The 24,248-nt window shown below is 41.3% G+C and overlaps 1 protein-coding gene across 5 annotated transcripts in view; it reads right to left on the bottom strand.

The window, feature by feature from the left end:
• CDK8 (cyclin dependent kinase 8) overlaps nt 1-24,248 on the bottom strand; it is a 146,557-nt gene that overhangs the window by 92,772 nt on the left and 29,537 nt on the right. For 3 of the 5 annotated variants that reach the window (XM_033949371.1, XM_033949372.1, XM_033949376.1), the window contains exons 2-3: nt 10,257-10,332; nt 5,666-5,776 (exon numbers count right to left, since the gene is read on the bottom strand). In XM_033949371.1, the coding sequence (XP_033805262.1) occupies nt 5,666-5,776; nt 10,257-10,332 (187 nt within the window). Of the gene's footprint in view, nt 1-5,665; nt 5,777-10,256; nt 10,333-11,082; nt 11,130-24,248 lie in introns of all 5 variants that reach the window. The other 2 variants (XM_033949374.1, XM_033949375.1) reach the window with 1 other exon arrangement.

Here is a 24,248-nt window from a genome sequence, read left to right as displayed (position 1 = left end):
ACCATAAATCAAATTTTATTGTCGCATGGCACTGATTAAGTTCCAGAATAAACAATAGTAACATTTCCACTGCATCTGACCAAAGTAAGAAAATATCATCGATGTATTGCCACCAGCACATAACAAAAATATTGAAAAGTATACACCCACCTATATTCAAAGTCCACCATGAAGAGATTAGCAATAGAGGGGCAAAATGATGCCCCTATAGCTACTCCTTTCTTTTGGACAAAAAAAAAATCTTCTGTCAAACAAAAATAGTTGTGCGACATTGCTAGAGATGTCAGTGCAATCAAAAATTATGGTGGGACATGGGGCTAATAAAAGCACCTCATTCACCACCTGCACCGCTTCTTCTTGAGGGATATTAGTATAAAGGGATACCACATCCAAAGAAACTAATATGACTGACGATGATCCACTAATATCCAATCCATCAAGTACTTGTAAAAAAAATGAGTGCTATCACAAACATATGAGGGAATCACAATCACATGATTTTGAAGAAATTGGTCACAAGCTGACACAATTGAGCAACCAGTTGAACATCAAAGATGTTTATGAATTTTTGGCAGTGTGTATAATACAGGATTCGTAAATTTGTAAAGAACTAGAACTGGGCTTCAGACTTTGTGAGAAAGCCCTCTTTTACTCCTTGCACCACCAATTTTGATATTTTCCCCAAAATGTTGTCTGAAGGGTCACCATCCAGAGCTACATAAGTACTCTCATCCGAAAGCTATCTATAAATCTCTTTATTATAATCATCAATGTCCTGGAGCACAATCGCCCCTCCCTTATCTACCTTCCTAATAATCAATGAAGTTTCACTTTTGAGATGTTTCAGTGCATGCTCGAAGGAACACAAAAAATACCAAAAAGAATGTCACCGAGTGGTTAGGAAAGCAAAAAGGGAATATGAAGAGAGGCTGGCGGGGGAAGCAAGAAACTTCAAACCCTTCTTCAGATACGATAAAGGGAAGCAGTCGGCGAGGGAGGAAGTAGGACCATTGGATGATGGAGACAGAAAGGGAGTGGTAAAGGAGGAGAAAGAGGTAGCTGACAGGTTAAACAAGTTCTTCTCGTCAGTCTTCACGAGCGAAGACACATCAAATGTACCAGAACCCGAAGAGATCATAAGTGGAGATCAAGAAGAAAAACTGTCGCAAATAGAGGTAAGCCATGAGGATGTCCTCAAACAGATAGATAAATTGAAGAGTGACAAATCACCAGGCCCGGACGGAATCCACCCAAGGGTGCTAAAAGAACTAAGGAACTAAATAGCGGGAACACTCTGACAAATTTGTAACCTCTCCTTGAAAACTGGGGAGACCCCGGAGGACTGGAAAATAGCAAATGTCACACCTATCTTCAAAAAGGGATCGAGGGGTGACCCGGGGAACTACAGGCCGGTAAGCTTGACTTCAGTTCCGGGCAAGATGGTAGAAGCACTGATAAAAGACAACATCTGGGAGCACATAGAAAAAAATGGACAACTGAAAGCGAGCCAGCATGGCTTCTGCAAGGGAAGATCGTGCCAAACGAACTTACTGCATTTCTTTGAAGGGATAAACAGTCAGATGGACAAAGGGGAACCCATAGACATCATTTATCTCGACTTCCAAAAAGCCTTTGACAAGGTACCTCATGAGCGGCTACTTAGAAAGCTATGGAACCACGGGGTGGAAGGGGACGTATACAGATGGATTAAACACTGGTTGGCAGGCAGAAAGCAAAGGGTTGGAGTAAAGGGCCACTACTCGGATTGGAGGAGGGTCACGAGCGGTGTTCCGCAGGGGTCAGTGCTCGGACTGCTGCTGTTCAATGTATTTATAAATGACCAGGAAGCGGGGACGAAGTGTGAAGTTATAAAATTTGTGGATGACACCAAACTCTGTAGCAGGGTTAGAACCACGGAAGAATGTGAAGACCTACAAAGGGACCTAAACAAACTGGAAGAGTGGGCAAATAAATGGCAAATTAACTTTAATATAGACAAATGCAAGGTCATGCATATAGGGAAGAAGAACCCGATGTTCAGATACAAAATGGGGGGATCAGTGCTAGGAGAAAGTAACCTTGAAAAAGACCTGGGTGTGCTGGTGGATACAACAATGAAATCAACGGCACAATGTGCAGCAGCCTCAAAGAAAGCAAACAGAATGTTGGGTATTATTAAGAAGGGTATTACGACCAGGACAAAGGAAGTCTTCATGCCGCTGTATCGCGCGATGGTGCACCCGCATCTGGAGTACTGTGTCCAATTTTGGTCACCGTACCTCAAGAAGGACATGGCGATACTTGAGAGGATTCAGAGAAGAGCGACAAAAATGATAAAAGGGATGGAAAACCTTTCTTACGCAGACAGATTAGAAAGGCTGGGGCTTTTCTCCCTGGAAAAGCGCAGACTCAGAGGAGAAATGATAGAGATTTTCAAGATCATGAAAGGTATAGAAAAGGTAGAAAGGGACAGATTCTTCAGCCTATTGGAAACCACAAGAACAAGGAGGCACTCAGAGAAATTGAAAGGGGACAGGTTTAGAACCAATGCCAGGAAATTCTTTTTCACTCAGAGGGTGTTGGACACTTGGAATGCGCTTCCGGAGGTTGTGATAGGACAAAGTACCTTTCCAGGCTTCAAGGAAGGATTGGATAAATTCCTGAAGGACAAGAGGATTGAGGGATTCAGCTAGAGGTAGAGATAGGTTATGAAAGGGCTTAGATAGAAGGATAAGGGGATTTAAGGGTTTAGAGAACAATCACCTTACAGGTCAGGGACCTGATGGGCCACCGCGGGAGCGGACTGCTTGGTGCGATGGACCTCTGATCTGACCCAGCGGAGGCAACTTCTTATGTTCTTATGTGTCAAATTGAACGGTCTCCAAGAAAGGGACTTCTCTTTCTTCTCAACCTCCTGTAGTACCATAGTCTTGAATGTCACCAAGACCGGATCCAACATCCCCGGAGGGGTTCAATTAGATGGTTCATGTACTACAGATCTATCCATTCTGTCTTCCGTTTTACCATTAAAGAATAACCACAATTGAAGCTTATGCATGAAACATTCAAAATCTGTTCTAAACTGGAAAGCATCATGAGAACTACTCATGTGACAAGTTCCCTTCATGATACCCTCTTGGGCTTTCCACTCCAATAGCACCAGCTGGGAAAAGGCTCTAAGGAATCCAAACATCTTAACTAGTTTCCTTAGCCCTTCCAAGATCAGATGCTGTACAATACCTCTGGTGTCTCTAAGATGAGATTTGAAGCATGGAGGTTACAGAATTAATCAGTTGATTGAATTTATCTTTCCTGTGAACATCTGGGTAGAAGTCCTCCTCCTTCAGCATCTCCTCCGTTAGCAGCTGTCGACTTTCCTCAACAGAGTCCCAGCTGCCATGCTGGGAACTCAGGTGGGATTGGAGCCCTGTCCACCAAGCTTTCATTAGCCCATCTGGCAGCACAGTACAGCTGAAGTTCATGGGCCAAGCTTCTCATATCATGTTCTAGGCCCCACAAGCACACTGTGACTCAAACCCACTCTGAACAAAGTGCACTCGGGAGTCCTTCACTGTAGAAAATCCACTGCAGGGCAATCTGTTCACATGGGGGAGTCTCCATCGCCTCACCTCCTAGGGTCACTCTCATGCGCCAATAAGTCAGCCAAGATGGCTGCCACTCCCACTGAAATCAAGGGAGGTGCAGTTACTGTGTTATCAGTATGTTATGTGATTCATATATAAAACAATTTTTATTGAACAGGTAGAAGAAAAAAATTACAAAACCACCAGAGGTATAAGAAGTGTTCAAGCGATATACAACAACATCCTCCAATCCTCCCCCCCCCCCGTCATAGCCCCCCCTTCCCCAGCAAACACCAAAATGCACTGTCCCATTGTCCCCGCTACTACACAAAAAAAAAAAAAAAGCAACTTATACAGAGATAAAGGGCATCTGCCACACGAAACCAAGTCGATGGACTGAAATACAGTAACCCAAAACACAGCATGATACCCCAGAAAGAAACCAGCAAAGAGCCAAAAGCTCAACCCTACCCAGTGGGAGAAGCCCAAACAAATTGTATAGTAAACACTGCAAACAGAGCCCTGTGCTCTTATGAACCCTGAGAAATAGAAGGCAATGCCTCCCCCCTGGCATTGCTCCCCTCCCCACCAAAAAATAGGACACAACACTCAAAAAAAACAAAACAAAAAAGGGTCTTAAGGAAGACACAGGAGATCCTCTACTGGGGAAAGGCAGTCCCAGAGCCGCCAACCCCACCACCACTCAAATCATCTCAGACTCGTAAGGCATTCAGAATCATACTACGGGTTCTAGGAGACAAAGCATAGATTTAAGGGTCCCAGATTCGCAAAAAGAATTTAGACTGTCAAAAAGAAGCACACATCCAACCCCTCTCAAGCAACATCAAATATGTAATCGATTGCGCCACGTCCGATAAGAGGGGTGGTTATCCGACACTCACTCCGTCAGGATAACCTTCTTATCCACCAATCCAGCTTTCCGCAAAAATAGGGTGCCCACACCAGGCGGCAATCGAAATGCTTCATATTTATCCAAGAGAAATCCCACTGGAAGCATGTTCTGTGATTCATAATCAGCTCCCTCAATAAGATTCGTTGCAATTGAAGGAAGAAATCGTGCCAGAACACTAATGCAATTGTGACAAAAGAAGCCAGTAGCACTACTTAGCTGCCAGCAACCTTAGGACCAACACTTTCACAAACCTGGCATGTGCCCGTCTCCTATCACAAGGTGCCTGACTCACCCACAGCAGGATAGCCACTTGACCCCCAGATCCCAGCATCAGGTCATCCCCCAAGATTTCAGTCCCCCGTAAAGGGCACCAAATCCTCACAAACTGCAAGTTTTTAAAATAATTAATTTTAATATATTTTATTGCCCCTTCACATCTGAGACAACAAAGAAGCAGTCACAATTTATTTTGTATGCAGGAGGAGGAATGGGGAAGAGGTAGTAGTAGATGAGGGTCACCAAAGCGAATTCTGCAGAAGCTATCAGGTAGGTGATGATAGCAGCACACAGGAGCTTGCTGGGATTGTTGGGAAATGTGACACCCAGGAGTGAAGGCTGGCATATTTAGGGCAGAGGAGAACAGAAGATGAAAGCCTGGGGGATAGTGAAGGAGCATGGCGGGAAGGAAAGGGATTGTGAAGCAGAGTAAGCAAATTAAAAGGTAAAAAAAAATTGACAAGAATGTGTAAGACCATCTTACACACTAACAACAACCGTATTTTTCGCTCCATAAGACGCACCCACTTATCCACCCCCTGATCTCAGCCAATCACAGAGCGGTATGGGGCAAGGCAGGAAGTGCAAATGTCACACTCCTGCGTTGAGCGCCGCTCTACAACGAAAGGCAGCTGTCCAGCAGGAGACCACGCCAGATAAAAAAAAGTACCCGAGGGGGGTGGGGGGGGAGGGCTGCTTCAGGCTTCTCAGCACCAGACGCACCAGACCACCAATAGAGGAGGAAAAACATGAAAAAAAAAAAAATCTGAACAAAATTTTTTTCCTTGGTTTTTCCTCCTCTACAGGGGATTGCGTCTTATAGAATGAAAAATACAGTATTTTGATTTTTACATTAAAGAATATTAGTTCTTAAATGCAGCAATTCCCTTACCCAGAGATCATGTTCAGCATAATCAAAAAGAAGCCATACTTTCCTGTCAGCATGAGACAGGAATACCTTTTGCAAAGAGATAACGTTTGGATGCTTCAGTTCTCTAAGCAGCTGGAAAAGAAAAGAAAGGCATTAAAGATGACAGCAACATGTCATGAACAATTGGGGTAAAAACAAAATATCCTTATTCTTGACCACGAAAGACAGATTTCAAAGCAGAGCTTGTAAGTCACAGAAATAAACAGGATGCATAATGAAAGAAACAGTTTTATTATCCAAACCTCAATTTAAACTGGTACCTTAGCATGTCAATTACATAGTATATATAAGTCAAGTATTTGAAGCAATGGCATAAAGTCAGTCAGCTAACATGAGAGCACATACCAGACATCAAAATCTCCTTTGGGAAATACAAACTCCTCAAATCACAAGTCCACTCTTTGATGATTGGACTTGTATTCCAAAATTCCATACAGCTCAACTCAACACTTATTTTGATCCCTCAAATCCCAGCAATCATCAAAGAGTGGATTACTGCAATGAACTCTACATTGATCTAACTACAAAGGGTCTGCACTAGAGAATGACGCGGGAAAAATTGTTTTCCCCATTCCCGTGAGCTTGACCCCCCATCCCTGCTAGCTCAGTCCCTGTCCCCACCCCGTTCCCATGAGCTCAGTTCCTGTTCCATCCCCAAAAGCCATCTGATCCCATCCACCCAAGCTTTGAATAGTTATGATTTTGTACTGAACTTATTTTATTAATAGTATAAAAAGAAACAATATTCTGTACAATTGTCATTTTATAAACACAAATAATACATGTGCATAAGGTGAGCCTCTCTCAATTGAAAGTGAAATCTGGAATAAGGAGGCATAGGATGAATGTGAAAGGGGAGTAACCTCAGAAAATACTTTTTCACAGAAAGGGTAGTGAAAGCATGGAATGGCCTTCCGGAGGAGCTGGTAAAGACAAAAAGCGTATCTGAATTCAAAAAGGTTTAGGACAAGTATATTGTATCTCTAAAAGAGAGGAGGGGATAGCACATGGTATGGTTAGGCAGACTAGATAGAAAAATGAAGGCAGATAAAGACCATAAGGCCTATGTTTCTATGTTTTTTCCTCATTGTCTTCATCACTTCCTCTTACCCACTACTGATGCTCATCTTGTCTTATCTCTATTTCCTTCATATCTTTTGTCTCTGCCTCAATCTATCCCTCCTGTATCATTGTTTGTTGTTTATTCAGATTTTTGATTAAACGCTTTTTCGAAACTACAAAGCGTTGAACAAGGTTTAAAATAACATGTAACAAGTTTAACAATTAAGACATATATTTATATAAAAAATTACTAGACTGACGGCAATTACATACTGGGTAAATACGGACCTAAAGGCCCCAAAACACAAATAGGAAGGGGGGGAGAAATACAATTGATATAGAAAATGTGAGAAACATTTAAGGTAAACACAAAAGGGACTGGGAAAATGAATGTAAAAAACAAGAATAGGTTAATCTCTAAGTTTCAGTTAATCAATTAAAAGCATCTTTAAAAAGAAAGCACTTTAAATTGCTTTTAAATTTTTTTTCCATTTTTAAGTCTAAAGGAAGAGTATTCCAGATCATAGGGGCTGTCACAGAGAAAATGGAGGTGCGACGAGTACCAATTATTTTTAAAGATGGAATGTTAAGATTGTATTGAGATATAGATCTTAAAGCTCATCTTTAATCACTATACATTCACACTCAGATCTCATTCTTCCTCCTTTCTTTACCCTTTACTACAGCTCTGCCTGCTTCAAACACTTGCTCCTCTGAGCTCTTCATCTCCCCTTCACTTGGTTGCTCTTCCATTAATCTGCTTTCAGGCTCTTTTCTTCCTCAACAGCCACCCTTTCTATGCTGCTATAGCCATTCCTCACTATCCCCACAGCCACCGCCCTCTCCATCCCTATATGTCATACTGTATATCTACTCTCATGTTCTTCCATCCTCTCACTTTATAATCCTCATTTCATAACTCCTAATCACTCATTCTTGGTTTTTCACCCCTCCCCCCAAATGTCTTTCGCTGATTCTCTTATACTGTATACCTTCTTTTTCACCCCTTAGGTTCTCACATATCCACTCTAACTCCATCAACCCCAAATGTGTTTCTCAATCACCAGATATTTATCTCTCACACCTCCACCCCCACAAAAAACTATCTTTTCTGAATCTCTAACACTTCACCATCCTTACATCTGGCTTTCTCTCAGACATTCTCCTTCACTTGCTCTAACCTACTCCAATACTACTCTGACGTTTTCTTTCATATATCTTACCCCTCTAGATCAGTGGTTCCCAACTCTGTCTTGGAGGACCACCAGGCCAATCGGGTTTTCAGGCTAGCCCTAATGAATATGTATGAGAGAGATTTGCATATAATGGACTTGACAGGCATGCAAATCTGCTCCTTGTATATTCATTAGGGCTAGCCTGAAAACCCAATTGGCCTGGTGGTCCTCCAGGACAGGGTTGGGAACCACTGCTCTAGATCCTCTCCATTTTTCATCTTACATGTCATTAGGTATCTCATCCTCTCCACCTCCTTCTCCTATCCCCCCTTTTCATATTATCCATCATCACTATAATACCTCCCTTTCCTATCCCTCTTTCTATCCTCATGACTCCAACAAACCTCCCATTTCTTTCCCTCTTCCCCATATCATTTTTCTGTTCACTTTTCCTTTACAATGTTCACCTTTTCCACAGAATCTTTGATCATCATCTACTTTTGTCACCAGAAATTGACCCCACATAGGCAGTGAATTGGGCTTTGCAGAGGCCTTTCCCTAGGTATCCAAGGCCTTAGCCTTTAACCTAACATGTTTTTCTATCTGACATTTCCATGTTCACATTATTTTGTCTTTGAATCTCCCTGCCTGAACAAGAGACCTTCAGTCCCCACCCTACCACACCCTTATCAGTTAGTAACTGAAGGAAAGAACTGGTTGCCCTGTCCTGTTTTGGGTTGGGTAGAGCAAGGATATAACTGGTATTTGTTAGGGAAACTTCTTTAGAGCTTTTTTCTTTTCTTGGCTTTTTGTTCTGATGTTCCATCTCTGTGTACTGTGGAGATATAGACACAAGTTTCTGCAGGCCAGCCCTTTATGCCCTTCTCTGTGCAAGCAAGATTACCATAAATACAGTCTACCTGTAACTAGAAGCTGTGTGAGCTCTTAGTAAACGGTATCTATCATATCCTATTTCCTGGGTTAATGTGCGAGTCTGTAATCTATGCACATTTGTTATCTAAAAATGCAAAAGAATGCACAAGGTACCAGCAGGAGTCTCTCTAGATCAATGTTCCTCATTCTTCTTCACCCTTATCCTATCCCTTTATCTTCTCCTTTCCCAACATCTGCTCCCTGCCTGCTTTCTCCATTCTTCACTGGTATCTGTCCCTGCCGTCTCCCTTTTACCAGTACCAAACCCGTCTCTCCTCCACTTTGCTAATATTTGCCTCATCTTCCTCATTTATAAAACATACCCCTCCATCTCTCCCCTTTGCATCTACCCTTGCCTCTACCCCTTCTCCAGCATCTGTCTTCTTCTTCTTCCTTAGATTCTGCCCCCATACCTCACCCTCCCCTTTACCCTAATTTTCCCATGAGTCCCTAACTCCCCTAACCCTCAGTTATTGTATGCAGCTACTCCAGCCCTGTCAAAGAATGTTAAGACATCAGGGGCATGCACTGTGGTATAAACCTGCTAATTTCTGTGCTAGGAAAGAAGAATGACACACAACTGGCATTCTGTTGCCTCTGCTCTCTTTTGTGCCTTGTATGTATAAGGGAATCAAATCATGTAAAGAACAGCAGCAGCTAGATACTGTAAATTAAGTAGGATTACAGTCCAGCAGCTAATCTTTCCATGTTCCCCTACCCCACAATAATGAAATCAAGAGAAGGGAAAAACTAATTGGTTGCAGCCTCATATGGCCCCCAGCAGCCCTATGGGAAAGATCTCACCCTTCTGGTGGCTCAATCTGCCTCTGGAGATGTACAGTTCAGAGATATCACAGCAATTTAAAAGTGATTTTCTTTTGGTTTTTACTCTGGTGCTCATGTTTTTAATCATAAGTGGTACTAAACAGATTTCTCAGGTAAATCAAATGTTTAGGACTGATAGCATTGTTTAGTTGTATTGTGATATGTGCTGGTGAAAAACATGCTTGCAAATGCCTAAAAGCATTCTACATGGCTTTTATCTTCACTGTTAAAGAGTGCTATTACCTTCCTTGGGAAACAGTTAGCTTAAAGGGAACATAGTGCCACATAAGAGATCACTGTTCCCAATGACAGGATAACATTTAAGGTAACAGGATGATTCATTGGTGGGACAGGAGGTTGGAAGAGAGTGCATTAATAAAAGGAGGTGGTGAGAGGGGATAAACCAAAAGGTAGAATATAGTTTTGGTATTTAAGTTGGATGATGGGTCTGTTCTTCTTTTGACTTATTGAGTATGTTATGTGGAATACCAACCACATGTTCTCAAATTATATTTGCTCTTTGCTGAAATAAAAATTTAAAAAAGATCTTTACTTACTGCTATTTCTCTGCACGCAGACATAGATATTCCAGTACCTTCTATTTGTTTTAAAGCATAGTCTTTTTCATCTTTCCTGTGAAGGGGAAAAAATAAGACTTAAAAAATGCACTAAATATAAAATTGAAATCTCTATGAGCAAAACCTAGATACAAAGAACAGAACAGATATTCAAACAGGAATCAAAATTACTGCCAACATTGAAGAGGGATTTTTTTCTGCCTGAATTCACAAATGAGTTTTTTTTTCTCTCCCCTCAAAGTCAATATAAGATTGACTGACAAATCTAGTAATTCATAAGTAAAATCTAGCAAATGTAATCAAATCAAGTATTACAGCTCACACATTTAATATTTATTTAAAGCCTTTAATTTTATCTTACTTAAGGTGCTTTAATTTCACATTTTAATAAAAATCACTCCAGCATATCCAAGGGTTCATGCGAACTCAATCTCACCTGATTAGTCTTCTAATCTCCTCATAAAGATTAAAGAAGGAAGAGAGCTTAACATATAAGTAGGTCCCTAAGTATTCAAGTTTCAAGTTTATTAAAATTTTGATAAAATGCTAATCATGAATTCTAAGCATTTTACAATTTATATTAAAAAAGAGGGAAACATTAAACAGATAAGTACCGACTAAACAATACTTGACAAACAAAAAAACAATAGGAAAGTGGGGAGAACTACAATTTTAAAAACAAAAGAAACATAAAGGGTAAAAGACAATAGGGAAGCTAGGCAATTAAGATTATTAAACAATCCAGGCAGTCACCAAGTCTGTTCAAAAATATTTGCAAATTCTCTGTATTTCTTGCACCTCTCACCTGCAGTTCTCCTCCTGTTTTGCTAGTAGAAGTGGACCAAGTTCATCCTTTGAAGAAGGAAACTTATTATCAGTATGAAGTACACTCAAATGAAAGCCAGAACTTAAAACCCAGATGAAAGACCACTCTGTGTAATTTTTAGGCAAATACCAATGTTGATAAAGATTAAAAATACAGATTTTCATTTCTGATCAACTTTCCAGAATGAAAGATAGGTTGGTGGGTCCAATTTTATTCTGCTAGCTATGGAGAACTCCAGTGCAGGTAAGAAACTATTTTGTATCCATTATGAAGCAGTATGAAATTAACAGTATTACTGGCAAATTCCAAACCAGAATTTTCTGGAAATCGATCTGTAGATATTGCAGGAAAAGTTGACCTTCATGTAACAAATGGCACTGCACTGTATCAGAGAGAAGTTGAGAAGTTTTTAAACTAGGAACAAGGGGAAAGCTGACAGTCGACCGAGAGAGAGAGTCGATGGTTCGGGAACCGGTATACCCGGAGGATATCGTGCAGGAAGATAGAGGGGAAGATTCACCGGATCACAGGCAAGACAGATCGAAATGGACACAAGAGGGAAGGAAATGCAAGAAAGGAACAGGTCGCAAACTCAAGTGTATGTACACGAATGCGAGGAACATAAGGAATAAGATGGGTGAATTAGAAGCGATGGCACAAAGAGATAAAGTGGACATCATCAGCATCACAGAAACATGATGGACTTAGGAAAACGTCTGGGACACAGTGTTACCGGGATACAAACTATACCGCAGAGATAGTGGATCAAAAAGATGGAGGCATTGTCATATACGTAAAAGACGAAATTGAATCTACTGGAGAGAACTCACCACAACAGATTGATAAGTTAGAGAGTCTCTATGGGTCAAAATTCCGGGAACAAATGGACTGGAAATGAAGATCGGCATCTACTACCGACACCCCAGGGCAGTTCAAAGAAATTGATGGACGAGATTAAACGCAACTACAAGGGAGGCAACGCAGTTATCATGGGTGACTTCAACTATCCGGGGATAGACTGGAACCTAGGCACCTCTGGCTACACTAGGGAGACCAAGTTCCTGGATGCTGTAGGCGATTGCTTCTTGGAACAACTTGTCAAGGAAAATACAAGAGGAAATGCAATTCTGGACTTAATTCTAAATGGATTGCGAGGACCGGCACAAGGTGTAGATGTAGAAGGGACGCTGGGAAACAGCGATCACAACATGATCTTCTTCGACTTGGACACAGGGGCGAAACATCAGTCCAGAATGACAGCCACGGCACTGAACTTCCGCAAAGGGAATTACGAAGGGATGAGACTCATGGTGGGGAAGAAGATTAAGAAGAGGATAAGCACTGTAAAAATGCTAGAGCAAGCTTGGTCCCTTTTTAAGGGCACAGTCACCGAGGCGCAAAATCTATGTATACCACGTATCAACAAGGGATCCAAGAGGAAAAACAACAAGGAACTGGCGTGGTGAAGGAAGTGATCAGAGACAAGAAAACTTTGTTTAAGGAATGGAAAAGGTCAAGAACGAACGAAAACTGGAATAAGCACAAACAGCATCAATGCAGGTGCCATAAGGCGGTAAAAGGGGCCAAAAGAGACTACGAGGAGAAATTAGTCAAGGGTTGACAGTCAGTCTAGAAGAGGTATGCAGGCTGATCGACAGGCTCAAGAGCGACAAATCCCCGGACCGGATGGCATCCATCCGAGGGTCATCAAGGAACTGAAAGGGACTATAGCTGAACTGCTTCAACTAATAGCCAATCTGTCAATCAAATCGGGAAAGATTCTGGAAGACTGGAAGGTGGCGAATATTATGCCGATCTTCAAAAAAGGTTCAAGGGGAGATCCAGGAAACTACAGACCGGTGAGTCTGACCTCGGTACCGGGAAAGATGATAAAGGTGCTGATAAAGGACCGCATCATTGATCACCTTGACTGACAAAATCACTGTTTCAGCAAAGGCAGATCTTGTTTGACAAACTTGCTGCACTTCTTCGAGGGAGTAAACAAGGAGATAGACAAGGGCGACCCGGTCATAGAAACATAGAAAGTGACGGCAGATAAGGGCCAAGGCCCATCAAGTCTGCCCACACCAATGACCCTCCCCTACCTCCCTTTGTGAAGAGATCCCACCTTTCGATCCCATTTAGCTTTAAAATCAGGCACACTGCTGGCCTCAATTACCTGTATCGGAAGACTATTCCATCGATCTACCACCCTCTCTGTGAAGAAGTACTTCCTGGTGTCGCCATGCAATGTCCCTCATCTGGATTTTCAAAAGGCGTTCGACAAGGTTCCACATGAACGACTACTTCGGAAAATTGCGAGCCATGGAATCGAGGGTGATATACTCACCTGGATTAAAAACTGGCTGGAGCATAGGAAACAGAGAGTGGGGGTAAATGGACAATACTCGGACTGGAAGAGCATCACCAGTGTGATGCCGCAGGGCTCGGTGCTTGGACCCGTGCTCTTCAACATCTTTATAAATGATCTGGACATTGGTTCAACAAGTGAGGTGATTAAATTTGCGGACGATACAAAGTTATTCAGAATAGTGAAGATACAGGGGGATTGCGAAGATCTGCAACGTGACATAATCAAGCTCGAGAAATGGGCATCAACATGGCAAATGAAATTCAACATAGATAAGTGTAAAGTGATGCATGTCGGTAACAAAAATCTCATGAATGCATACAGGATGTCCGGGGCAGTACTTGGAGAGATCTCCCAGAAAAGAGACTTGGGAGTTCTGATCGACAAGTCGATGAAACCATCCGCGCAATGTGCGGCGGCGGTGATAAGGGTGAACAGAATGCTAGGAATGATAAAGAAGGGGATCATGAACAGATCGGAGAAGGTATTATGCCGCTGTACCGGGCCATGATGCGCCTCATCTGGAGTACTGCGTCCAGCATTGCTCGCCGTACATGAAGAACGACACGGTACTACTCGAAAGGGTCCAGAGAAGAGCGACTAAAATGGTTAAGGGGCTGGAGGAGTTGCCGTACAGTGAGAGATTGGAGAAACTGGGCCTCTTCTACCTTGAAAAGAGGAGACTGAGAGGGGACATGATTGAAACATTCAAAATACTGAAGGGAATAGACTTAGTACATAAAGACAGATTGTTAACCCTCTCCAAGGTAGGGAGAACGAGAGGGCACTCTCTAAAGTTGAAAGGGGATAGATTCCATACAAATGTAAGGAAGTTCTTCTTCACCCAGAGTGCGGTAGAAAACAGAACGCTCTTCCGGAGTCTGTTATAGGGGAAAACACCCTCCAAGGATTCAAGACAAAGTTGGACAAGTTCCTGCTAAACTGGAATGTACACAGGTGAGGCTGGACTCATTTAGAGCACTGATCTTTGACCTGGGGGCCACCGCGTGAGCGGACTGCTGGGTGCAATGGACCACTGGTCTGACCCAGAAGCGGCAATTCTTATGTATAGCCAAAATCGATCTTCATTTGTAATCAAGGATCCAGGCAGAAGTGAGAATTGAAGATATGAACCAAAGAATAATGAAGTCTAAAAGCTCACTTCCTTAAGTACTGATTGCAAATGGGTCATCACAGAAGCCATAACTCTCACTTGCTGTGCTTTGGCTGTGTACTGGAAGTGAAGGCCTGTCAGTTGATTTCAATAGGCAGCAAGTGAGTTCACTAGTCAGCTGCCCATAGTTTGACTGATCATCATTTCCCTAATTTTGTTTGGATCCAATGCAACAAAGAGCTGGGTGGCTTTACACTGGGCTGAGTCCACTGTATAATAGGTAGTTGGCCAAGCCCCGTTTATGGTCCAGGATGTACAATGTGGCTTTGGAAAAAACATAGTTAGAGAAACAGATTAAGTCATATGAAAGAGGAACACCAACTTAAAGAAACTGTGGCTATGTCCTCAGTTCCATTTTGTCTGAAGCTTATTGTCACTAGAAACAGGACTTTCCAGATAAAAACTTTTAGTGTGGACTTGAGTGGCCCAAACAGGCTTCATGAGTCAAGCAAGAACCATCATAATCAGATCTCATCAAACTGGAGAATAGAACAGAAATGGTTTAGTTGTTGGCTCTGGGACTGCTGGAGTCTGTCTTGGATAGATGTTGATTGATCAACGTAAGCATGTCTCTATTCTGAAACTGAGGTTTTTCCTGAGGCACCCAATAAATTTTGTAAACATTGCTGTTAATGAGATAAACAATTTCTTCAACTGTTGTAAATATCTTCTCTCATAACCAGGTCAATCTTCATGCCTTAGTTGTAATGGTCCTATTGAGGTGCAAAGGCAAGTACTTCCAAATGATAAGTTAGTGCTAGAAATACACTGCATTTCAGTGCTGAGCATTTCTTCTAAACTGTATGTTTCAGCAGCAACAAATCTGACACTGATGAACCATGTAACCGGAAAGGAGATTTCCATGTCGATCTCCTCACCAAGCTTCAAGCCAAGGATAGATGGACATTCAGCACCAAGTGCCAAGGAAAAAACAGTCTTCCCGAGTCTTCTTAAAAGATGAGCATTGCCTCTTGGGTCTAAGTACAAGTTGGACTGCCTTCTCCAATTATGACTGCCTGTTATGTTTCTCCCTACTTTTCTTGTAGAAGAACCAGTAGTCCGGTTCTCAGGGTCTCCATCATAAGGACCCTGAACTTCTTGGCCTAAGGTGCCACTGAATTAGAATGGATGCAGATGGGGAAATCACAATCAGGGCTAAGGCAGCGGTAGTAGATCATTTACCAATCTGTAATGGACTTTACCCCATATAAGCATTTTTTGAAGCCTGAAGTAGGGTCCACCACAGGGAAGATCATAGTCATGATATCAAACATAATTTTTGAGGATGGGACATGACTAACCATTCTTATTATTTATTTTTCATTTTTAGGAGGACAGGAAAAAAAAAACTACGTGGAAACAAAGAAGAAATTCAGTCAGCCTTTAATTTTTATTATACCAAATAATGGGATTTTAATTTATTTTATAATCCAAAAATGGTGATTTTTTTTCATCACATCTACTTTTTACAATTTGGGTTTGACATCTTCAAGTCAGAAAACTTTATTGCCTTAGATGTCCAATTGCCAGAAAAACATTTTTCCTATAGTCAAGAACTGCCGGCCCAATTCTGACGTCGGAAGTAAGGTTTTTGGGCCAGCAGCGTGCAATCTCTGCACCCGCCTGGCCCTTCCCAGCAATTCATTCCGTGCCAGCTCCCCGCTCGTCCCTCACTCTTTGGCTGCAGCGAGGCCATGGCTTGCAGTGCCGCGCTGATGAGTTCGACCCGCTGCTGAGCCAGGCGTCCCCACTCCCGGTGCTTCATTCGGCCTGGAGCACTCGCCCTTCAGCAACGTGTCTTCACAGCAGCGGGAAGTAATTAAATCCAGCGAGCAGGCGGGCAGGCTTGGGAGGGAGAGGGAAAGAGGACAAAGGCTGGAAGGCAGTGAGGGGAACATAGGAGGAAGGGAGGGAAGAAGGGGCAATTGTTGGACCCGAGGAAGGGAGGGGAGGAAAAAGGCTGGAAGGCAGTGAGGGGAACATGGGAGGGAGGGAGGAAGGGACAATTGTTGGGCCTGAGGAAGGGGGGGGGGAAGAGGACAAAGGCTGGAAAGCAGTGAGGGGAACATAGGAGGGAGGGCGGGAAGAAGGGACAATTGTTGGGCCTGAGGAAGCAAAGAAAGAAATCACCAGACAACAGGGGGAGGGGGAAGAGGACAAAGGCTGGAAGTCATTGAGGGGGACACGGGAGGGAGGGAGGGAGGGACAATTGTTAGGCCTGAGGAAAGAAAGAAAGAAAAATCACCAGACAACAAAGATAGGAAAAATAATTTTATTTTCAATTTAGTGATCAAAATGTGTCAGTTTTAAGAATTTATATCTGCTGTCTATATTTTGCACTATATTTGTCTATTTTTCTATAGTTGTTACTGAGGTGACATTGCATATTTTAAAAAGTCATCTGCCTTGACATCTGTGCCATGTCCCTGCCCGCCCTGTACCCTGTCCCGGCCTAACACTAGACTACCAAAGGGGGGACAGGGTACAGAGCCTGGCAGGGAGGGAGGACAGGGTGCCAAGCCTGGCAAGGAGTGTGGGGTTGGGTGCAGAGCTTGGCAGGGAGAATTTGGTTCAGAATGTTATTTTTCTTGTTTCCCTCCTCTAAATCTAGGGTGCATCCTATGGAGCAAAAAAATACGGTATATTGTCTTTATTTCTTTGATATTTCTGGGATATAGACCTTAGAAGTTTCTCTAGGACTATCCTTAGATTCCAGCTACTGGAATTGCCGTCAAAACTCATTTTGGTCCATCCAAACCATTTTGTTATTTGTGGGATACAGACCATAAAAGTCTACCCAACTCCGTCCTCATTGTCCCAATTACCGTAATTTCTATTGCAGCCTTCCCTAGCCCATCCTAAACTGAATTGCCATATATAGACACAGATTCTGCAAGTCTGCCCAGTACCAGCCTTAGTTTGATTTCATTGAATGTATGATTAATAAGTATTATTACAGTGTATATGATTGTATAATGAATTACTTGTTGAAAGTTTAAAAATGAATAAAGAAATTTTAAAAAATCTTTATTTTATACAATTTATTTTCTAATTAGAGATCCTCTGTATTCATCCCATGCTTTTTTGAATTCCACCACTGTTTTCTTCTCTACCACCTCCCTCGGGAGGACATTCCAGGCATCAACCACCCTCTAACATTACTCCTAAGTCTACTACCCCACAAATTGTAATAAAAAATATACAGTTCATCGAGCATAATCTGATAATTTTATATCATAAAAACCCCAGTGAAAAATAATCACGTTCTTTATAGAGATCTCAGTGCAAATAAATGCTCACAAAGTAACCTACACGATGATTTCAAAGTTGCACATTGTCATATTCAAAGCTCTTCTAACTGCCCATTATCAAAATTATATGATGGTCATTCTCATTTACAAGAGCTTTCATTCTTTCAAGGACTGGATCCTGTGTGGCTGGCATCATTATTTCACACCCTTTCCAATATCAAATCAGACCATGGACTTTGTAAAGATTTTTTTTTTTTTAATCACTCAACAAGCTTAACGTGAAATATGTAAACATAAATATCTAAATACTGTATAGCTAAAATACAAAAGAATATTAAAAGCAAAATTTAAATTATGTTAAGGTGAACATGTTTTCCTTTTATTATAACCAATGGAATATTTTTCAAACATTGATCTCAAAGATTCCTAACATTTCATAATTTTTTTCCTGGAATCCTGCCTAGACCACAGCGGATTATTCCTCCTTCCAACTGATGGAGACAAAGCAAAACTGCTTGCCGCTATATAATCTGGTGTAGTTAAGGAATCTAACTAGTATTTCTAAGTCATGGCTCTTCTCAGAAGCAAAGTAACATGTTTTTTTGCTCAGGAAATCCAAACAAACCAAGCCCTGTTCTTGTCTTCCTCCATCTCCCTGGTTGCTGATGCTGTCTGGATTAAAAAGAAATTGGTAAAAGCCATGGTCCCACCCTATTCCACTGTCTATGGCAGGGGTGTCCAATGTCGGTCCTCGAGGGCCGCAATCCAGTCGGGTTTTCAGGATTTCCCCAATGAATATGCATGAGATCTATTTGCATGCACTGCTTTCATTGTATGCTAATAGATCTCATGCATATTCATTGGGGAAATCCTGAAAACCCGACTGGATTGCGGCCCTCGAGGACCGACATTGGACACCCCTGGTCTATGGCTACCCTTCCCCTTCAATTGTTTTTCTAACAACCATCCCCTTTCTACTCCCTACCCTAACAGTTTGCGGCTTCTGCAGTCTTCCCATATTGTTATCTTACCAGACCAGTCACGACAAGTAAGAAAAGCTACTTCTCTCTTGGCCTTTGCTGCTGTGCCAAATGACAAACTACCTGGCTTGAATATCCATTTATAGTGCTTTGAAAAAGAAGGCATGGTTGTTCATTTGCCTGTCCTGCTGCATGTTTCCTCTGGCAGAACAGAGTTAAACATGGCCTTTCTTGCTTTTAGTAGTGTGGAAATTACTGCTGGCAAATATGTTTTGGCTCTTAAAATAATAAGACTTACAAGAAAAGGAGCAGGGTGTTCCACCAAAATTATTCTTTATTCAGAGGTCCGACAGACAGGGATAGACATAGCAGCTTCTCTTCTTTTCTACCAAGATTCCTTGGTCAATCTGGAACAGCCAAAATTAATTATCCCAGATGGTTCACTGCTCTCTGAACAACCCTGTATACTAGCAACTAAGAAAATATACAGCATCCCCCCCTTTTGTTCATGCATGGATCACTGTGTCTGTGCCCCATGCGCCTTTATTTTCCTGCAGCTGAAAAATTGCCACAACTTTGTATTCTGTTTTGATTCCATGAGGTCCGTTTAGCGAATTCCCATCTGTGCTTAATTATGGGTGAATGCTTCATTAAACCTCATCCACTTCCCCAATATTAGTGCATCCAAAACAGATCTGCCATTTGCCACACCACAATGTGTTCTGGTTAGAGTACTAACATATGGGTCTCTGCCCATGAGGTTACAATTCTTACCTCCCACACCAGGTGAGAGCTCTTAGCTTATGTGAACCAAAAACAGGGGACCAACATTGTCACACTAACAGCTTTTGAGAACCAAAAATAGGGGACCACCACTGTCACACTAACAGCTTTTGAAAACACATTAAAATTAACCTAATGGTTCTGGTTTACACCTAGGTCTAGTGTTACTTGATCATGTGACTCAGGTAATGCATTCTTTTTTTCTCTTTTGCATTTTCAATTGATTACAATTAAAAAAAAAAAAAATTTCAGATAAGAAATCCAAATAAAATGTGCATATGGAACATAACAAAAGAAAAAATTTAATACCTGTAATATAGTCTACAACTGAAAAGAGAAACAAGAGAGAAAATCCACAGGAAGTAGGACAAAAAGAAAAACTTTTTTGAAAAAAAACGGAAGGATAAACTTTCTATATAAATTAAATAGGCCTAAAGTTTATGCAGCACTATCATAAGCTCAAGAAACTTCTTTACCCCGAAATAAATATTGTAATTGCACTGGTTCAAAAATTTTTTTTTAATTTCAATAGGAAACAAAATATTTACATAGCAAAAAGAAGCCACCAATAATATAAATGACTGTGACATGGTCAGAACCTTTTCCTTCTAAATTATGTTCATCTAGAAACATCCAGAAAGATTGATATATTTTTTTTTATCCTGGAAAATTGGATTACTAGTTCTATAAAACCATATCAAGATTGCTTATCTTGCAAGAATATAAAGGAAACATGTGGAGTACGGTACTTCTTCTGCTTATAACTTCTATCTCTAAAGAGTCCAGAAGAGCAGATGTGTCTAATTCTGGCGCTTCTGCCACCATCTCCATCTGACAACTTCTGCTTGTTACATACAAGGGGGTGCTGGACAGTTCTCAGCCTAACCACCTTCCTAAATTCTCAGTGTTATTTTTCCACTGTAGCTGAAATGTGTGTTATTTTATCTTGCAAAATGCCAACTTGCAGAATCATAATGCTATGTTCTTCAGTTTTATCAGTCAGAGCATATTTTATGCTCTTCAGACAGGATGTGCTTGGAAGTGCCCTCGTTAAGCGTAGCAATGCTATCAGTTAGTTGTCAAACAATGCTTTCCATTCAGGGACTAGTGTTCTGGAATGCCCTACCTTTAGAATTAAGAAAGAGTCCTACCTTTCTGCAGTTTAGAAAAGGTCTAAAAATGGCCTTATTTGAGCACTGCTCTGCAAATTGATTAGATAAGAATAGGACCAAGACCATTTTTCCTTCTTTTCCTATTATTTCTGTTTTAGTTGATTTAGTTGGATATGCAGGCTATAAATATTTAAATTAATTAATATTGTTTCAGATCATTGATTGAACCAGACCAATGAAAAGTGTGGAATTTTCAAGTGTGGAACTCCAAACAGTCATGAAGTTCCTATTCCTGCAGAAGAAAACTCCAAAGGAAAACCATGAATGTATGATGCAAACATTGAGTGGCAAATGCTCATTATACTCCACAATGAAGAAGTGGTGTGCAAATTTTAAGTATGGAGATTTTGTGACCAAAGATGCAGCAAGGTCTGGGAGGCCTCAAACAGTGTCAACTCCTGAAATTGTTGACCATGTCCATGACCTGATTTTGGCAGATTGACAAATATCAGCTAAATCAATCGCTGAGACACTACAGATATCCAGGGAACGTGTTGGGTGTGTAATCCACAAGCAGCTGGGTATGCAAAAGCTGTCAGCCAAGTGGGTGCCCAATGTTTGAATGCCAACGAGAAACGACGTTGACTAGACACTTCCAAGTTGATTTTATAGTATTTTCAATGAGCTGGTGCCAACATTTTGGAATGACTATTTACTGTTGATGAAACATGGATTACACTGCTGTGATGGATGGGATGGGCATCCTGTCACCAGATTCTCGGTGCGGGTGAAATCCAGAAGGCCTTGAGCATGCACAGATACTCAAGGCCCAGCAGCAGCCCAGCAGAAAACCGGCGGCAGGCACTTTCTAACACCAACAGTGCACAGGTAAGGACAGGGCCGGTCAATGGGGGTTGAGGAGGCGATTGCGAAGGGAGAGAGCAGCGCTGGTGGCCTCGGGGGGAGAAATACTGACGGTTCCCGGGATTGGTGCAGGGCATTCAGATTCCAAAGCAGAGTTCAGATTCTGGGACAAAATTTGCTGGAATTTTTAGTTTGGATTTCAAGTTGTTCGAGTTCTGGGGTGTTTTTGATTCCGAGGTACCACTGTATAAGCTTAATGTTTAGTTTAGTTTATGAAACTCATTTGCATATAAATTTGCATATGGACACTGCAAAGATACCTGGGAGCTCGCTCGCTACTCACACTGAGGGCTAGTAACCTGGAAAAGGAGAGCTTGTCAGGAGCTCTCAGGCAACCCTCGAGAGGATGAATGCTGACATTTGCCTAACACTTGGTAAGCCAAAAGGATGCTGATGTGGCTAGCATGTGGCCAAGGACTTTGCCCTGTGGGGGCCAGAGAGGACACAAGGGAGGACACAAGGGTACTTAGAGTGCTGGAGGTGACCGGACTCACTAAAAAGGATGCTCCATCATTCCCAAACTCTGGAACCAAACCCCTCAACTGATCTGCTCACTCGATTCATTACTAAACTTCAGGAAAGCACTTAACTCCCTCAGACCAATAGACTCAACCAGGAAACTTCCATAGTAACCAGCTGGAATCAGCTGCAGTTTGATCTGATGTATTAAACACAAATATCTTAAACCTGTATAGAAGCATAGAAATAGACGGCAGATAAGGGCCACGGCCCATCTAGTCTGCCCACCCCAATGACCCTCCCCTACCTTTCTCTGTGAATAGATCCCACGTGTCTATCCCATTTGGCCTTAAACACGTGGGATCTATTCACAGAGAGGGTCATTGGGGTGGGCAGACTAGATGGACCGTGGCCCTTATCTGCCATCTATTTCTATGTTTCTATACAGGTTTAAGATATTTGTGTTTAATACATCTGATCAAACTGCAGCTGATTCCAGAGTTAATGGCTACTATGGAAGGTTCCTTGTATAAACAAACAGAAACAATTTAGCTTTTACCTTCTACAAACCCTGGAATTAGCAATGTAATCCAAAATTATGTGTTGAACATGAATAGAAACTGACTACCTTCCAAGGGGCCAAACAGTTAATGCACAATACTACTGTAACCTGCTGTGCATATTAATGGAGGCATTGAAAGAAAAAAGGAGAGGGAAGCTGTGGAAAGGAGTTCTTTTTTTCCAAGACAATGCATCTGCTCACAAGGCTGGCAAAACATAAGAACGCAAGAAAATTGGGTCAGACCAATGGTCCATCAAGCCTAGTAGCCCATTCACACGGTGGTCAATCCAGGTCCCTATTACCTGGCCAAAATCCATGCTACTGATTCAGGGCAAGCAGTGGCTTTCCTCATGTCTTTCTCAATAAAAGACTATGTACTTTTCCTCCAGGAAATTGTTAAGACCTTATTTAAATCTAGCTACCCTATCCGCACTTACCACAACCCCTGGCAATGTATTCCAGAGCTTAACTATTCCCTGAGTGAAAAAATATTTCCTTCTATTGTTTTTTTTAAATTTTTTAATTTATGCAAATTTAATAGTTACAATATCAGATGATACAAGGGAAAAAAGGATCTTAACATAGTTTAACAGTATTTATACATACAAACAAAATTCCTTTCAAAGCCCACAAAAAATGAGAAGACATGCCACCATTCTATTACGAAAAAAAATAAGAAGAAAACTAAGAATTGGTTCTTGATTCATCCTTATGAATCTTAAACCCTTCCATACTATTTGGGACTCTTTACCTCCTCCAGTTTCTCAGTTATGAAACACATTGAAGAATAAAATTAATTTCTGTTCTCTAACTAATAAGAATTGTTGCAATTGAATAGGATCCCAAAATACATATTCAATGTCTTGTAGTTTAACAAGACATTTACACGGAAATTTTAAATAATATGATGCATCAAGAGCTAAGACCCTTGTTTTTAATTTTTAAAAATTCTTTCCTTCTTAATTGCATAGCTCTTGATACATCAGGAAAAATTCGAACTAAATCTCCACAAAATTTTATCAGCCTATTTTTAAAGTAAGTTTTCATTATTAACATTTTATCTATCTCACTCATGCACGTTATTACCAGAGTGGACCTACTCTGGATCACATCCTGACTATCCTCCAAGAACTCTGTCAGATTTATTTCATTAGTAACCAGGTGGTCCACCTCCTGGGCGGATTGTATTTTCTTTTGCGGAACATAATAGTAATTATTTATTGGGAAATTTTCCGCATTGAATAATCCCAGTATTTCTTTAAAATATTTCCTTAGCAAGATTTCAGGAGACAATAGATGAGTTACTGGGAAATTAACCAAGCGGAGATTTCTCACTCTATAAACATTTTCCATCATTTCCATTTTTGAATGTAACACCGTAGAATCTTTAACAGCAGATACTGAGATAGCTTGGAGTGTATTACTTTGTGTTTCAACCACACTTAATCTTTTATCCAAACAATTCAAATTGGAGTCCACATTTTCAAATTTTTGAGACACAGATTGTGAAAAGTCTAACGTTTGTTTCA

The sequence above is a fragment of the Geotrypetes seraphini genome, chromosome 6, assembly GCF_902459505.1.
Source record: "Geotrypetes seraphini chromosome 6, aGeoSer1.1, whole genome shotgun sequence".
Taxonomy (NCBI): Eukaryota; Metazoa; Chordata; class Amphibia; order Gymnophiona; family Dermophiidae; genus Geotrypetes; species Geotrypetes seraphini.
Note: the sequence above shows the minus strand (reverse complement) of the source record. Positions and strands in the feature narration are given on the sequence as shown.